General features: G+C 47.5%; 1 protein-coding gene across 1 annotated transcript; it reads right to left on the minus strand.

Moving 5' to 3' along the window:
* Nucleotides 1-6766: 6766 nt before the first annotated feature.
* Swi5 (SWI5 homologous recombination repair protein) lies at nt 6767-17676 on the minus strand. The gene is made up of 5 exons (XM_075985809.1): nt 17496-17676; nt 17175-17223; nt 10332-10453; nt 9181-9275; nt 6767-7096 (listed from the first exon to the last, which is right to left on the minus strand). Exons 1-5 carry the CDS (start codon nt 17543-17545, stop codon nt 7032-7034), a joined length of 381 nt encoding a protein of 126 aa, XP_075841924.1. The 5' UTR covers nt 17546-17676; the 3' UTR covers nt 6767-7031.
* Nucleotides 17677-17782: the final 106 nt, after the last annotated feature.

A 17782-nucleotide genomic window follows, 5' to 3' on the forward strand; every position in this document is an offset into this window, starting at 1 on the left:
AGCTCCTCCATCTCCACCACAGCCGAGCTCCTCCATCTCCACCACAGCCGAGCTCCTCCATCTCCACCACAGCCGAGCTCCTCCATCTCCACCACAGCCGAGCTCCTCCATCTCCCCCACAGCCGAGCTCCTCCATCTCCCCCACAGCCGAGCTCCTCCATCTCCCCCACAGCCGAGCTCCTCCATCTCCACCACAGCCCAGCTCCTCCATCTTCACCATAGCCAAATGTACAAATGGAACATGCTAGATCTTTGGGGCTCTATGAAAATGAATTATGAACATAAAAGGATGAGAAGAACCTCAACCAAAGGATAGGAAACATTTTCTTTCCTTTCTTTTTCTGTTTTTTTTTTTCGAGACAGGGTTCTTTGTGTAACAGTCCTGGCTGTCTTAAAACTCTCTTGGTAGTCCAGGCTGGCCTCAAACTCACTGAGATCTGCCTCCCTCTGTAAGTGGAGACTGCTCATTCATTTTCTGGCCACCTAGACTCAAATAATCACACAAAAACTATATTAATTAAAACACTATTTGGCTGATGGCTCAGCCATATTTTTAGCTAACTCTTTCATCTTAAATTAACCCATTTCTGTTAATCTATGTATTACCACAAGGCTGTGGTCTACCAGTAAGGTTCCTGGGATCTCTCTCCTTCAGGAGCTATAAGGCATCTGCCTGACTCCGCCTCCTTTCCTTCTTTATCTCTGCTTGGAATTCCCACCTTGCTATAGCTATATTCTGCCCTGCCATAGACCAAAGCAGCTTCTTTATTAACCAGTGGTAATAAAACTTATCCCCAGGGGGCTGGAGAGATGGCTCAGTGGTTAAGAGCATTGCCTGCTCTTCCAAAGGTTCTGAGTTCAATTCCCAGCAACCACATGGTGGCTCACAGCCATCTGTAATGAGGTCTGGTTTCCTCTTCTGGCCTGCAGACATACACACAGACAGAATATTGTATACATAATATATATATATATATCTTATCCCCAGCATACAGAGGGGAATCCCACATCATGCCTCTGCCTCACAAGTGCAGGGAGTAAAGGTGTGCCACCACCACCCGGCAAGAAATATTTTCTTTTCTTTTTTTTTTTTTGGTTTTTCGAGACAGGGTTTCTCTGTGGTTTTGGAGCTTGTCCTGGAACTAGCTCTTGTAGACCAGGCTGGCCTCAAGAAATATTTTCAACAAACTCATTGCAAAAACATTTGTCAAATCCCTGTCCAGGTCAAGAGGCATTTAGAACACAAATGGACAAGTGAAGAAAGTTCACTCATCAAGTTATAGTGAAAACACTAAGAATAAAATATATTAAATGCTATAAAGGAGTCGATATAAACATAGGCAGGCCCCTGAGAATAACAGCTGATTTCTCAGTAACATCTAAAGTTAGAATAGATCAGAATGATGTATTTCAAGTTTTGAAAGACCACAGCAACCTGTATACCCAGCAAAACTGTCATACTTGAGAAAGAAAAAATTTCCATGATAAAAGCATGCAAAAGAGACTGAGTGGTCTGTGAGTTCGAGGCCAGCCTGGTCTACAAAGGGAGTTCCAGGACAGGCTCCAAAGCTACAGAGAAACCCTGTCTCGAAAAACCAAAAAAAAAAAAAAAAAAAAAAAAAAAGAGAGAGACTGAGTGGTGGTGCACACCTTTAATTCCAGCACTCGGGAGGCAGAGGCAGGTGGATCTCTGTGAGTTCAAGGCCAGCCTGGTCTAGAAGAGCTAGTTCCAGGACAGGAATCAAAAGCTACGGAGAAACCCTGTCTTGAAAATCAAAAAAAAAAAAAAAAAAAAAAAAAGCAGGCAAAAGGAATTTATGAAGACTAATCTCTATAGAGAAAACTGACAAGAATGGTCTGGACTGAGGAGAAAGATAAACACATCCAAGAGGCTAGGGGGAAGCATCACCATGCTAAAATGAGAAACAGGAAAGCAGGCAGCACAAAACTGGCAGGTATGTGCCAACATCCAGGCTCAGATTGAGTCTGAACTACCTGTGTGCCTCTGTAGCTGAGAACGACCTTGAAGTTGTGAGATCCTGCTTCAACTTCCGAACCACTGGGTCGGCAGGCATGCATGCTACGCCCTGCCTGGTTTATGTGGTACTAGGGATTGACCCCAGTATGATCGCCAAGCACTCTACCAGCTGAGCTATTTTCCAGACACGATGACTTACTTTTTGTTTTGTGATCTCCTTCCCTTGAATATAAACCCCACAAGGCAGGAGTGTTAGTCTGTTTTGTCCAATAATTCACCCCTGGAATTTAGAGCCCCTAACACTTGGTGAATGAGGGAATGAACAAATGAATGAGTGAATGAATGAGTGATACAAATGGCAGCTGGGTAGCTATAGTTCCGCGCTCTTCATACTCTAGCCCACTTCCATATCACCCTAGCACCCAGCTGATGGGTGTTCACCAGCCATGCAGACATCCTTCATGAAGCGGACCCTTCTGTGAAGAGGTCACCACGGACATCAGCTACCCTCTCTCACAGACAGTGCGGTGAAGTCACCGGTACTCTGTCCTGTGTCTGTGTACACCATGCTGAGCTTCCCTGTTCAGCCACAAATAAAGCTGAACAGCAGCAGGCTGGTGTGATCGTCACCTTTATCGCCACCGTGGCAAAGAACCTGAAGGAAGCTACTGGGAAGGGCTGCTGTGGCTCAGGGAAGGCCCTGCGGTGGGACTGGGAGGTCACGGCCACGTTACAGCCATAATCAAGATGCAGAGAGAGACGAATGCTGGCACTCAGTGTTCACCTTTAAAAATATATTTATTTATACTTATCTTTCTTTTATATGCATTGGTGTTTTGCCTGCACACATGACTGTGAAGGTGCTGCATTCCCTGGGACTGGAGGTACAGACAGCTGTGAGCTGCCATGTGGGTGCTGGGAATCGAACCCTTCTCTGGTAGAGCAGCCAGTGCTCTTAACCACTGAGTCACCTCTCGAGCACCCCCAGCTTTCACCTTTGTGTTTGATCTGCGATCCCAGCCCATAGGGTGGGCCTAAACACTCTCATAGACACACCCACAGGTGTTTCCATAGGATCCTAAATCCAGTCAAATTGACAATGAAGGTTGACCATCACAATCAGCATGAAGGTACATACTTATAATCCCATCATTTAAGAAGCTGATGCAGGAGGACTCCAAGTTTGAGTCCAGCAGCGTTATATAAGAAGACCCTGTCTCAAAGAAAAAAAAAAGCAACCAAACTCGTATCGATCATCATATCATTGGCATTGTGTTTCTTCTGCAGCTTTTGCTCGGTCATGATGAGTTCTGATCTTTGAGCACCACAACAGGAAGCAGCCTTCTCCCAGGGATGGTCTGGATAGCAGGACCACAGACGTCAGTCACACTAACCTAATGGAGTTTCTGAGTGGTATACGCTGTCCATGAGGACGCTGGGGAAGTCTGTGGAGGCTGATACAAGAGCTGCAGATGAGGACCATGGTGTGATAGTAAGATAGGACTGTCTGGGGGCCTTCCAGCCCCTTTAGGGCCTCCAGAGCAGGCTGCAGTCCGAGTGGACCTCCTGCTACATGAACTGTTCTCTAAGTGGTCCCACCTATGACCCTTTCAGAAGAATCCAGAAGAACCCCAAGATGGCAAGACAGGCCCAGATCCTCCCTGAAAAAAACAAAAAACAAAACAAAACAAAAAACAGCTGGGCAAGTTTGCTGACATCAGGGAGGAGGGAGGTGGGGCAGGTCAACTCCAGAGATAGAAGGAAGTCAACTGTCAACGGGGGTCAGGAAGACTTCCTGGGGAACAGCCAAATCAGGTCTTCTGGGTGATGGAGATTGAGACAGCGTTGACATTTGGGATCAGAGAGCACAATGGAGAAGTTTGAAGGCAGGTGTGCAGTAGGATTTGTGAGGACATTATCACTGATGCTCGGAAGCCCATTTATTTCATCAGCCACCAGGGAACAAGAAGCAGAGTGAAAGTGGCCATCAGCAACAGCTCTAAAAACGGGTCTGGCCGTCCCATTTGAAGTTGGGAGTTTCTGGGGTGGTGGTGGTTTATGGCTCTAATCCCAGCACTCAGGAGGCAGAGGCAGGTGGGTTCACTATGAGTTCGAGGCCAGCCTGGTCTACAGAGCGAGTTCTAAGACAGCCAGGGCCACACAGAGAAACACTGTCTAAAAAAAAAAATTCAAAACCAAAATAAACAAACAAAAAAGTTAAGGGATTAGTTCAATAGCACACTTGCCTATCAAGCATGCGGTTCAATTTCCAAGCAAAAATGAAAACAATAAAGAGAGAACCGAGGAGATAGCTCAGTTGGTAAAATACTTGCCATGACAAACACAAGGATCACCCGAGTTCAGCGGTTAAGAGCACTTGTTACCCTGACCTGAGTTCAGTTCCAGTACCCATGTCAGGTCACACAGCTCACAGTCCCCTAACTCCAGATCCAGTGCCCCCTCTGTCCTCAGAGGGTACTGCACTCACACAGCACCGCCCTACATCTTTTATTTTTAAATTTTTATTTATTTATTGTTTATACAGTATTCTGCCTGTACGCCAGAAGAGGGCGCCTACAGATGGTTGTAGGAATTGAACTTAAGAGAACAGCAACCTCTTAACAGCAGCTTAGCCACTGAGCCGTTTCTGCAGTTCACACAAACCAACCTTTTAAAAACTTATAAAAGGCAAAATTCTGGACCTGAAAATTTGGAATTCCTAAACACTGAACATCCAAATTGCAAAAGCATTTTTTTTTAATCTTTGTCCTGGAACTCGCTCTATAGACCAGGCTGGCCTCAAACCACAGAGATCCGCCTGCCACTGCCTCCAAAGTGCTGGGTTTAAAGGCATGCACCACCACCACCTGGGAGCATATTTATTATTTTACGGTGTTAAAGGTAAAAGTCAGGTCTGTAGATGGAGACAAATATTCTAATACTAAGCTATACCCTTAGTCCCTCCCCTGCTTTGGTACTGGTTTGAGAAAGTCTCCCTTTGTATCCCTGGATAGCCTGGAACTAACCAGCCTAGGCTGGCTATGCCTGCCTGTGCCTCCTGAATGCTGAGTTTATAGGCTTGGGCGACCACATCTAGTCAAAGGCAGATGTAATTTCTGAGAAACCTAATAGAGGTATGTGGCTAAGATATTGGGCATAAGGGTTCAGAGAGATCTGGATTCAAATTCCAGATTCTCCCTAGATAGTATGTTGGTGCATACCCACAGTTCCAGCATTTCAGAGGCAGAGGCAGGAGGATGAGTTCCAGGCCAGTCTGGGTGACCTTCCCTGACATGTTCCCCTATATAGCCAAGGATGTACCTACATTTAGCCATCCATCAGCCTTAGGCTTCCCTGGATGTGGGGATTGTAGGTGTGAGCCATCATTTCAAGAGAAGCCTGTCTGCTCTTGGGAGTCAGAACAGCTGGGCTACTTGTTACATCTAGTGCCTCAGGTGGCTCGGTTTGGGAATGGGACACACTACTGAACCTTACTCCATTGTCAGGGCCAGAAAGATGCTACAGGTGAGCTGGAGAGATGGCTCAGAGGTTAGGAGCTCTGACTGCTCTACCAGAAGTCCTGAGTTCAAGGCTGGGCGGTGGTGGTGCACCTTTAATTTCAGCACTCAGTAGGCAGAGGCAGGCAGATCTCTGTGAGTTTGAGACCAGCCTGGTCTACAAGAGCTACTGCCAGGACAGGCTCCAAAGCTTCAGAGAAACCCTGTCTCGAAAAACTAAAAAAAAAAAAAAAAAAAAAAGTCTTGAGTTCAATTCCCAGCAACCACAGGGTGGCTCACAATTATCTGTAATGAGATCTGGTGCCCTCTTCTGGCCTTCAGGGGCACAGGCTGACAAAACACTATAGATAGATAGCTGATAGACAGACAGATAGATAGATGGATGCTGTAGGTGAGGTGCACAGATCCCACTGAGCCAGGTAGTGCAAAGTGTCTCGTCAGCCCATGTCTGATGGAACAGTTGGCTGGTAACTAATCTGAATGTGTGATTATCATCTCTCACCTTTGTCCCTGTCCACATGCTGCCCAATTATCCATTAAGCACATCTCTGAGTGGACACTGCCCCCCAGAGGCTGGTGCCTGCCAATAGCACATGGCAGATCCTTTTTCACACTGAACAGCACCATACCTGCAATGCCATGTGAATCAGACAGGCCTTCAAGTCACAGAGGTTCACCTCTCTATGCTGGGATTAAAGGCATGTGCCACCACCACGTGGCAACATTCACATAATTAAAACATTTTTAAAAACAGACTTATTTGTATGTATGTGTATACGTCTGTGTGGGAGCAGGAGTAGTAGTGAGCTACTGGTTGTGCACTAGGAACTAGTATGAGATAGGGTTTTAACTATGCAGCCCTCGCTGTCCTGGAACTCGCTACATAGACCAGGCTGGCCTCATATTCGAGACCCACCTGCCTCTGCCTCACGAGTGCTGAGATTAAAGCTGCCTGCTACCCGTCACAACTCAGGTTTTCCTAACAGCTGAGCCAGCTTTCCAGACATCTGTCTATTGTCTTTTTGAGACACGGTCTTGTACTGTAGCCTGTGTGGCCTAGGCTGGCTTGGAACTTTGGTATTATTGTATTAATGTATATATGTGCACGGTGTAGGAGGCATGTGTGCCATGGCACACAAGAGCTTTGTGAAAAAGAGTTTCTCCTTCTACCTTTATGGGGGTTCTGAGAATTAAAAACAGCCCATTATCAGCTGTTGTGGTCCACGGTGGATGTGACTAGGACTGGTGGAGGAACGGGATCAGAACCACACAGAGACTGCTCATGTTTATTAGCAGAAGGAGAACCCCACACATCCATTCACAAGAACACTAAGAATCTTAGAACTGACGATACCCACCCCTCCCAACACCCTTCTTCTCTAAGCCCCACCCTAAACTTAGTTTGGGCCCGTTAGAAAATTTTGGGCTTCTAGCATTTTTTATCTGGAAACCATATGAATGTACTGTCTGGACTGTTTTCATGTCTCCATCCACCTGTCCCTGTGGGCTGTAGACAAAAATCTGCAAGACTCTCCTCAGTCACTCAGTTCTAGATCAAAATCTGGATATAACTCCTTGGTGGTGACACCGCGGGTCAGAGCTGAAAGAAAGGAAGGAAGAATTACTATCCAGTGGAGAAGGTCAAAACCCAAAAACTAGCCGGGCGGTGGTGGCGCACGCCTTTAATCCCAGCACTTGGGAGGCAGAGGCAGGCTACTGTCCTAACTGCCCAGACCACCACCCAGATTCACACCTTACCCAAATGGCAAAGACAATCTTCCTGTTTCTCTTTCCAAGCCTTGCCCCTGGGGGTTTGGCCTGGCTACACCACATCAACCAAGTATTTCGGTGTGGCCTGCAGTCAGCCTTTCAGGCTGCAGCCTGTGTGACCTTACTCTTGCTGCTCTGCCTAGGAGACTCCGCCTCTTTTTCTCCACAGGGAAGCTCTCCTCAGAGGCCTCCTCCAAGCACCTCATCTTGTGCCCTCCTGCCACCTTCTGCAGACCTCAGTCTTCCATCTCCCCTGTTTCCTTCACAGAACTTAACATGGCTGCATCTCTGCTCAGCTCCTGACTGGTCATTCTGCCCACTCTAAACACTAAAACCCAAGGCACGTGTTTCACCACTATCGGCATCGAGTGCCTGGTACACAGCAGATGCTCAGTAAATATTCACTGAAAAAACCACAAAAGTGATAGGACACTGGCTCCAGGCCCTTGGACCTAGGGGTGACAGGTCTCCATCTGACTTCTAACAAGAACACTTTTATGGCTATTGTTGTTTTGATCAGGTCTCACCATGGAATTTAGGCTGGTCTTCACCTTATGATCCTCCTGCCTCAGCCTCCAGAGTACTAGGATTTCAGATGTGCACCACCACATTGGTGACCCCTCTCCCCCTTTTAAGCTATGACCACTGCCCTTTGAGACACTTTCATTTCCGTTCTATTTTCTTCTCCCTCTGGAGGACCCATTCTTTTTTTTTTTTAAAGATTTATTTATTGGGGGGGGGGCTGGAGAGATGGCCCAGTGGTTAAGAGCATTGCCTGCTCTACCAAAGGTCATGGGTTCAATTCCCGGCAACCACATGGTGGCTCACAACCATCTGTAACGAGGTCTGCTGTCCTCTTCTGGTCTGCAAACACACACAGATTGAATATTGTATACATAATAAATAAATATTTTAAAAAAAATTTATTTATTGGGCTGGAGAGATGGCTCAGTGGTTAAGAGCATTGCCTGCTCTTCCAAAGGTCATGAGTTCGATTCCCGGCAACCACATGGTGGCTCACAACCATCTGTAACGAGATCTGCTGCCCTCTTCTGGTCTGCAGACACACAGAGAAAGAATATTGTATACATAATAAATAAATATTTAAAAAAAGATTTATTTATTTATTATGTATACAACATTCTGCCTCCATGTATGCCTGCATGCCAGAAGAAGGCACCAGATCTCATTACAGATGGTTGTCAGCCACCATGTGGTTGCTGGGAATCGAACTCAGGACCTTTGGAAGAGCAGGCAATGCTCTTAACCACTGAGCCATCTCTCCAGCCCCCCTGGAGGACCCATTCTTAGAGACATGATTCCTCTCTGCTGCTGTGAACCTAGGTTCCTCTGGCCTATGGAATCTTGGATGCCAACAGGGATTTCTGTAACAAACACTAAAATTGAGGCAGCAGCTGGGCAACAACACAGCTCTAAACCCTACCTCACTGGCTGCACCACTCTAGGTCAGTGGAAGGGCTAGAGAAGGCTACCTACACATTATGTTACCCCAAACCAGCTCAACTTCCATGTCAGGCAGGCTGGAGGAAGAGCTAAATCCCACTGTACGTCATAAAGAGCTGCCCTGGTCCCTTGCTCCACTTAAACAAGCCGGCCATCAGAAGTATCCATGGTATCTCAAGGTCTCTCCATGCCGTGGAGATCAGGGACCTTAGTCTAGCCTTGCAGGTGGTTAAGTCCTGTTCAGACTTGCTCCTAAGTAGGCCCTGTGCTTGAGATTCTGGGGACAAAAGCAAGAACTGCACAGCTGCTTTACTGGGTCCCAGGGAGCGGAGCCTGGTGACAAGAAGGGTTGGTGTATTGCAGGGGCAGGGTAGCTGACAGGAGGGGAATGGCCAGCAAGTTAGGGGACCCTGGGAGGGAGGAGCCACCTTCCCACCCCTTCATACTCACCCAGCTTTCCCAGAAGCATCTGTGCCACATCCTTGATGTCATTGTACTCATGGAGAAGAGCGATATGGTCCTCTAGTTCAATCACACAGTAGCCTCTAGGGAAGAGCAATGGAGAACGAGCACCATTAGGTAAGCTGATGAAGGTGGTAGTGAGGCATTTAACAAATATTCACTATAGTCCTATTGGGTGCGAGGCCTTGTGACAGCGATGGCAGGATGGACCCTGTTCTCCTGAAGCTTATAATGGGCAGGGGGTCTACTCATCCTCATCGCTAGCAAACTTGTCTGGTCCCTTAAAGAAGGGGTTTCCAGACACAGGGCTACTGTGTGACCCTGGCTGACTCTCTCCTGTGAAATATACATCCCCGTGTACCTTAGCCTCTGCCCTGAGGCTGGTGTGAGGAGCATGGAGAAACCCAGGGGTTATGGAGAGAGAAGCCAGCTTCTCCTAGATGCTGAAACTCCACACTGAAAGGGCCCATGGCTGTCAGCAGTGCCTAGACTACACCAGAGTGAGAGACCAGAACAGCCACTGCTTCCACTTCCATCAGCTTTCTAGACCCTGGTTCTAGGCTTGTCCTAATCTGCAAAGATATTCAGAATCCTATGGCACTATCTTTTGTATGCCAAGCTAGTGTAGCTGAGTTTGTTACTAGGCACTAATTAAAAGGATGTTTGTGTGTGGCTTGGGATTAACCCCAAGGCTTTATGTACAACAAGTGAGCACTCCGCCACAGAGCTCCATCCCTTGCCCTGTTTTCCTGCATAGCGGTGGAACCCAGGGCTTTATGCTCCCACACTGGGGAGGCAACAAGACTTGCTCAGAAAACTAGATATTGGCCGGGCACTGGTGGCACACGCCTTTAATCCCAGTACTTGGGAGGCAAAGGCAGGCGGATCTCTGTGAGTTTGAGGCCAGCCTGGTCTACAAAAGTCCTAGGACAGGCTCCAAAGCTACAGAGAAACCCCATTAAAAAAAAAAAATCAACCTCACACACACAAAAACCCAAATTAGATATTGTTGCCCACACCTATAACCACACAATAAGAGGAGAGAGGAGGATCAGTTCAAAGTCATCAGTTACAGAGCAAGTTTTAAGGCCAGCCTGGGGTACCAGAGGGTCTCAGAAAACAAAATTACAGAGACTTACTCTTTTACTAACTGGGAAATCTCCTTGTCCAGCATGTCCTGTTTCTCCTTCAGTTTCTGAATGTCAGCTTTCAAAGACTCCTCACTGCTGTCATCAGGCAGTTCAGTCCTGGGAAACAGACGCTGAGTGGCGGAAAAAAGTCATCAGCTGGACTGATCTGGACTCACCCATCAGAGCCTGTGCGATGCCTCTTAATTTCTCCTTATTTCTGCTTGGTAATACACCCCTCAAATGCCACGTATTTCTCAGCTTTCCTTGGAACTAGGTTTGGCCCAAGTTATGACAAGGGTTATGTGACAGGTTTACGGCGAGTGGAAATGCCACCAGAAAAGACACGTGCAGTGTCTGAGGGCTGTCTCTCCAGGGAGAGAACTTGCTTAACCCTGGCCCTTCTCTGCCTGACATGCTGACACAATGCTGGAGCAGACCAGCAGTCTCAGCCTCCTGGAGGCTGAAGCGAGGGAAGGATGGAGTCCATGATGGCAGTTATGTGGTATTTTATTTCCAACCAAACCCAACCCTTAGCAGCTGGCCACTCTGGCCTGAGGTCTGAGCCCAGATCTGCAATGTCACTGGATTTATAGTTTCATTGGACAAGATCTTTCCCTGAGGCTACACTTCATCTTTGCCCTTTTGGCCTGAGCCTATAAAGCAGTGGTTCTCAACCTGTGACTCACGACACCCCAAAGGCCATGTATTACATATCTTGCATATCAGATATTTACATTATGATTTATAACAGTAGCAAAATTAGTTATGAAGTAGCAAAAAAAATTATGGATGGGGTCACCACAACATGAGGAACTGTAGGGCTGTGGTGTTAGGAAGGATGAGGACCACTGTTGCAAAGGCTGGCATCTGGTGCTCAGCTTATCTTCAGGAAGTCGATGCTGGAAGACCTGCCTAGCGAGAAAATAGAGGAAGCTGTGGTTCCTGTTCTTAGCTCTCTAGCTGTCATCAGTCACTCTGCAATTATGACTGAGCACTGTCTGCCAGCTTTGCAGTCAGGAAGACATTCATCCAGGACACACAAACCAAAGAGAAGGGCCTGCAAGGTGGCTCAGCTGGTTAGACCACTGCTTTGTAATCCTGACAACCTTGAGTCTGATACTCAAACCCTGGAAGAGAACCGACTCCTCAGAATTGTCCTCTGACCTACACACTCGCACACTACATTCAAAGTTTCAAAAAGGCCACTGAGATGGCTCAGCAAGTAAAGGTGTTTGCTGTCACACCTACGAGACACAGGTCGTACTCCTGGAGTCCCAGGGCAGAAGAAATGACTCCTTCCAGTTGTCCTCTGACTCCCACTTGTATACCATAGTGCAGCGGACCCTTTCCTACAGTTCCTCATGTTGTGGTGACCTCCCAACCACAAAGTTATTTCGTTGCTACTTCATGACTAATTTTTTTTTTTTTTTTGGTTTTTCGAGACAGGGTTTCTCTGTGGCTTTGGAGCCTGTCCTGAAACTAGCTCTGTAGACCAGGCTGGTCTCGAACTCACAGAGATCCGCCTGCCTCTGCCTCCCAAGTGCTGGGATTAAAGGCGTGCACCACCACCGCCCGGCAAAGTTTCGTGACTAATCTTGTTACTGTTACGTGACCCTGTGAAAAACTCATTCAAATCACAAAGGGCTCATTGTTATAGTGAGTACCTCCTGATCCAAATAAAAAAATGCAATTTTATTTACTTTTTACTTTACAAAAAGGGGATGTGTGTTTTTGTGGTTCAGCAGGCTTGTAAACTCAGTATATAGACCATTCTACCTCCAACTCAAAGATACATCTGCTTCTTGCCTGCAGAGTGCTGGCATTGAAGGCATGTGCCACCACGCCTAGCAGAAATGAATGTAATTTTTTTCTATAGGGCTGGAATGATGGTTAAAAGCACTTGCTGTTCTTGCAGAGAATCTGGGTTTGGTTCCTAGTACCCACATAGGATTCACCTGTAACTCCAGTGCCAGGTCAGAGCTTCTGACCTCTAGGCTCCAGGCATGTACATGGTACACATATGTAAGCAAACACTCATGAACATCAAATTTATTTTTATTTTTTTATTTTTGTTTTTTTGAGACAGGGTTTCTCTGTAGCTTTGGAGCCTGTCCTGGAACTAGCTCTTGTAGACCAGGCTGGCCTCAAACTCACAGAGATCAGCCTGCCTCTGCCTCCTGAGTGCTGGGATTAAAGGCGTGTGCCACCACTGCTCAGCTTGAACATAAATTTTTTTTAAAAAAACTTATTTATTTATTATGTATACAATATTCTTTCTGCGTGTATGCCTGAAGGCCAGAAGAGGGCACCAGACCTCTTTACAGATGGTTGTGAGCCACCATGTGGTTGCTGGGAATTGAACTCAGGACCTTTGGAAGAACAGGCAACGCTCTTAACAGCTGAGCCATCTCTCCAGCCCTGAACATAAAAAATTTAAAAACCTTTTTTGTATTATTAAATGATTATCGTTTTTTTAAAGCTTTATGTATTTATTTTGTATATAGTCTTCTGTCTGCGTGTATCCCTGCAGGCCAGAAGAGGGCGCCAGATCTCATTACAGATGGCTGTGAGCCACCATGTAATTGGAATTGGACTCAGGATCTCTGGAAGAATAGCCAGTGCTCTTAACCGGTGAGGTATCCCTCCCCAACCCCCCCCCCCCCCCCTTTGAGACAGGGTTTCTCTGCGCAGTCTTAGCTGTCCTGGAACTTGCTCTGTAGACCAGGCTGGCCTTGAACTCAGAGACCACCTGCTCTGCCTCCCCGGTGCTGGGATTAAAGGTGTGTCCCCACCACCACCCAGCTCTCATTTTAATTAAGTATCCGTGGTTGAGAGCAGGTGCCTGGAGGCAGAGGCAGCTATCTTCCTGCAGCTGGAGTTCTAGGAGGTTGAGAGGCACCTGACGTGCTGATGTAGGTGCTAGGAACTGAACCCAGGCCCTCTACAAGCAGTCCACCCTCCTAACCAACGAGCCATCTAGATCTCCATGTCCAGTCTTTTCCCGAGACAGGGTCACTCTGACTCTACAGCTCACTATTTGGCTGGCCAGCTGGCCAGCAACTCCTAGGGTGGTTGGGATTACACTATGTTTGTGCTTCTGCACCCAGTTTTCACATGGGTGCTACTCAGTTTATGTGGGTCCTTTCATGGCAAGCACTTTACCCACAGCTATCTTTCCAACCAATGCTGACAGTTTAATTCATTTCTCATCATCTAACATGTTGTACGTTCCATATTTATGTCCACACCACTGTTATCCTGTTGAATTCCAATTCCAAACAGACAAGGACTTTGTGTGTTTGTCCACTGCTGACACCACAGGGCCCACAGCAGTAGTTTGGTACACAGTAGACAATACTCATTACACAAAAGACCCAACAACTAACCAACTAATTATAAGTCTAAAAAGAGCTTTGAAGAACAATGTGCTAAGGAAGCGTATAGAATTGAGAACCAGAAGTGGGGAATAAGGTTTTTGAAAGAAGCTGAACTTCAAAGGGTAAGTCGGTGTTGGCTTGGTCAACAGCTCTAATAAAGGGTTAGCCAGGTTAGCCTAGGGAGTTCTCCCCAGGTATTGACACTCAAGCAAAGTTGGATCCTTAGCTTTGTCATAGAAAAGAATATCAGGACAAGCCCATGAGAGAAAAGTTACAGTTTATTAAATAAAATATATTTCTTTTTTCTTTCCTTTTTTTTTTTTTCAAAACAGGCTTCCTCTGTCAAACAGTCCTGGCATTCACTTTGTAGACTAGGGAACTGAGATCTGCCTGCCTCTGCCTCCCAAGTGCTGGGATTAAAAGTGTGCATCACCACCGCCCGGCTTGCAAAAATAATACAATCTTAACAGATTTAAGAACAGGAGTTAAAGGCATCCCGAGAAAGAATGAGACAAACTCAAGTAAGGGTGTGGGCTTCCAAAGAAGAATTGAATTTGTAGATTTTTTTTCTTATTTTTTTTCTTAGACAGGTTCTTACTACATAGCCCTGGCTGTCTATGCAGACCAGGCTGGTTTCCAACTGCACTGAAATTTACCTGCCTCAGCCCCCCAATACCAGTACCTGGTATTAAAGCACAAGCTCCACCACTCCTAGCCACATTTCATTGTTTAGGCACACACAGGTGACTTCTGAACTTATTCCAAGGTTTCCTAAGGCATTTTTAGGTGATGACATGGTCCCACGGTTCCTGAAACCTGCCTGACAGGTTTACAGTGGATCATTAGACTCTTAGATCACAAGGGTGCAGACAATTAGGATAGCATCATCTCCACTGTAAACACTGTCTCCTGAGACTCCTGGAAAACTTCCGGGTGAGAGATGCCCTATCCAAGGCCCAGCCTTCAGTCTGGCTTACTGACATCTTACCACCCCTATTCAGAAATTTTTCTCCCTAAAAGAATTATCAGGGCCAGTGAAATGGTTTAGCTGGTAAAAGTACTTGGTGACAAGTTCGAGGACCTGAGTTGGTTCCCTGGTGGACAGTGTGGAACGGAAGAATCAACCCTCAAAAGTTAAAAGTTGTTCTTTGACCTCCACATGTACTCTGTGGCATTCAAGAGCCCACCACAAACCTAAACTCATTTTTGGGCACTTCTTTTTTTTTGGAGACAGGGTTTTTTTTGTAGCTTTGGAGCCTGTCCTGGAACTAGCACTTGTAGACCAGGCTGGCCTTGAATTCAGAAGATCAGGAGGCAAAGGCAGGGATTAAAGGCATGTACCACCACCACCTGACCTAAACTCATTTTTAAATGTAATTTTAAATTATTAAAAAACCAAAAAGCCAGGAGTGGTGGTGGTGGCATAAGCCTTTAATTTTGGTACCGGGAGGCTGAGGCAGGTAGCTATCTGTAAGTTCAAGCCCAGCCTGGTCTGCAGTCAGGGGTACATAAAAACACTGTCTCAAAAAAAAAAAAAAGTTTTAAAAGGAAATATTGGCTTTATATTGGCAATATTCACAGCAAATATTGTGCTGGAATCCCAAATTCTAAAATCAGGTTCTCTCTCTTTTTGTTTTGCTTCATTTTTCATGATAGGGCTCCCTTGTGTAGCCCTGGCTGTCCTGGAACTCACTCTGTACACCAGGCTAGCTTGAACTCACAGAGATCAGCCCACATCTGCTTCCCCAGTGCTGGGATTAAAGGCCTGAACTACCACCATCCTGCTTAAAGTGCTCTTTTTTTCTCCCTATGTCCCCATAATTTTCCTTGGCATTTTATCCTGACTCCCCAGCATTTGGGAGTTGCTGAGGCAGGAGGATGATGTGTAAGACTTTAAGACAATCCTAAAGCCATTTTTGACAATTCTGAATCCTCTCAGGCTCTGTGCCATAGTGCTTCCCCTCCTCCCCTGGGAACCAAGGACCTAACAGCTACACTCGCCCGTACTCAGTTCCTGAACAATTACCCATATACGTATGCTTTGGTTCGGTCCCCTGGGAAATGGGGTCAAAATGACCTCTTATCTCATCTCATCTGGCAACAGCTCTCCAGTCAATTATTGGTAATAGCCCTTTAAAATAAGTCAATAAGAATAGTCAAAGAACAACCCCCCTTGCTTCTGTGGCCCCTTTAAAAGTAGACTGTACCCGCTATTTGAGGTCCCTCGGCTTCCCGAATGCTGGGGGACCCTGTCATGACAGAATTAATAAAATCCTCATGCTTTTGCATTGGCTGTGGTGTATGAGATGGTCTCTGGGGGTGACTCCTTCTCGGTGTTTGGACGCTAGAGTCCAACAATGAAAAGTATTTGTCAGTCTGGGCTACAAAGTGAGACCATGCAGGGCATCCTTGAATACAGAGTGGGTTTGGGACCTGCTTGGGACACACGAGACTGTGAAGAACCAGCCTGCCTTCACCTTCGGCTTAAAAGCCATCTCATTACTAAATAAAAGGGGGGAAAAAAGCTGTTGGGACTGGAGATGGCTCAGGGGTTAAGAGCACTGGCTGCTCCCCCAGAGGTCCTGGGTTCAATTCCCAGCAACCACATGGTGGCTCACAACCACCTAGAATGAGATCTGGTGCCCCCTTCTGGCCTGCAGGCAGAATACTGCATATAAAAGAGAGAAAGAAATCGATCTGTCTTGAACCCTACCTTTGTTCAGAAGGTTATATGACCACCTATGACTGCCTTCTTATGCCCACCTTGCAAGCATGTCTATGTTTCAGGGGCCCATGTAGGACGAACTTGTTATGCCTCTGTTCTGCTCCTGTAACCCAGCCTATTTTGCTACCCAAGTCCCCATTTGGAAACCCCCTACCCGAGTTGTAAAAGCCTTGTCTTCCTCACACCCGTGGCTGACCTCTTGAACCCAGCCTTAGGGGGAGGCAGCCTGTGTCCACGGATAGCAAAGCTTGTTTTAATTGACTTGCCATGATGATTTGGGTCGGTGGTTGTTCTCCATCCACCTTGGGAATTAACGACTGTATGACAAAAGGCATAAAGAACAAAAGGAGCTACTCAAAAGAAGTGACCCATCATTCATCGAAGGGAGTGCTTGAAGAGTCCATCTTTGGGGATGAGAGGAGGGACGCTGAAAAGGAGCTAGCTCTACCGGTAGTTTAGGGCGTGGCCAGCATCAAGAGAGATTCCCTGACTGGGAAGCTGCTCGCAGGACTGAAGGCAGGGCAGGGTGAGGGGGACAAAGCTGCGAGCAGGAGGCGGCTGGAGAAGCGTGGGCATCGGACAGGTAGGAGTGGAAGGTGAGGACCCCGTTTCCGAGGAAGGGAAAGTGGGACCAGGAAAGGACCAATGCCTCAGAAAAGCTTGGCGGAGGGAGGCTCGGGAGAGGGGAGAGGGGCGGGCGGGTGTCGGGATGCAGAGGGGCAGAGGGCGGGCTGGGGCTGACATACTCACCGGCGATCGGAAGGGCCCATAGCAATTTCGGCCGAGTCCTGAATCAATCCTGGGGGAAAACCCGAACAAAGGGCTGATGAGATGGGGTCACCGAGGGGGTGTGGGAGCCGCAGAGGGGAGGAGGCTGGACCGCGGTCTAGCTGCAGGGAATTACCCTGAGCTACCGGGATGGGGCAGAGGCCTTGGAGTTCGGGGTGCGCATGGTGGGAAGGGAACTGGGAGGAGAAAGGGCTGCGAGAGGCCTGGTGAGGGAAAGTCTGGGATGAGGCTTTAGAGTAGGGAAAGGGCTGGGAAATGAAGCGCCGCGCGCTCCTCGCCCACCTCCTGAGCCCCGAGGTCCGAGGTACCCGGATCGGGGTCGTCTGATGCATAGAAGGGTCCAGGGTTGGGGTTTAAACGGCTGCCGCAGCGCCTTCAGGTAACCAGAAATCAGCGATGGAGACCACCAAGCGAAGCCCGTCAAGCTGCGCGCGCACCAAGCTAGGGAGGTTCCGCCCCTCCTTCCGATAGGCGGCCGAACGGGGTCATGGCTGCGCGCGCAGCTTTCCCCGTTCTCTCCACCGGTTGCTCCCGCCTCGCGGCAGTGCGGCCACGCCTCCCCGTCATTC

This window comes from Microtus pennsylvanicus, chromosome 9, assembly GCF_037038515.1.
Source record: "Microtus pennsylvanicus isolate mMicPen1 chromosome 9, mMicPen1.hap1, whole genome shotgun sequence".
Classification (NCBI taxonomy): domain Eukaryota; kingdom Metazoa; phylum Chordata; class Mammalia; order Rodentia; family Cricetidae; genus Microtus; species Microtus pennsylvanicus.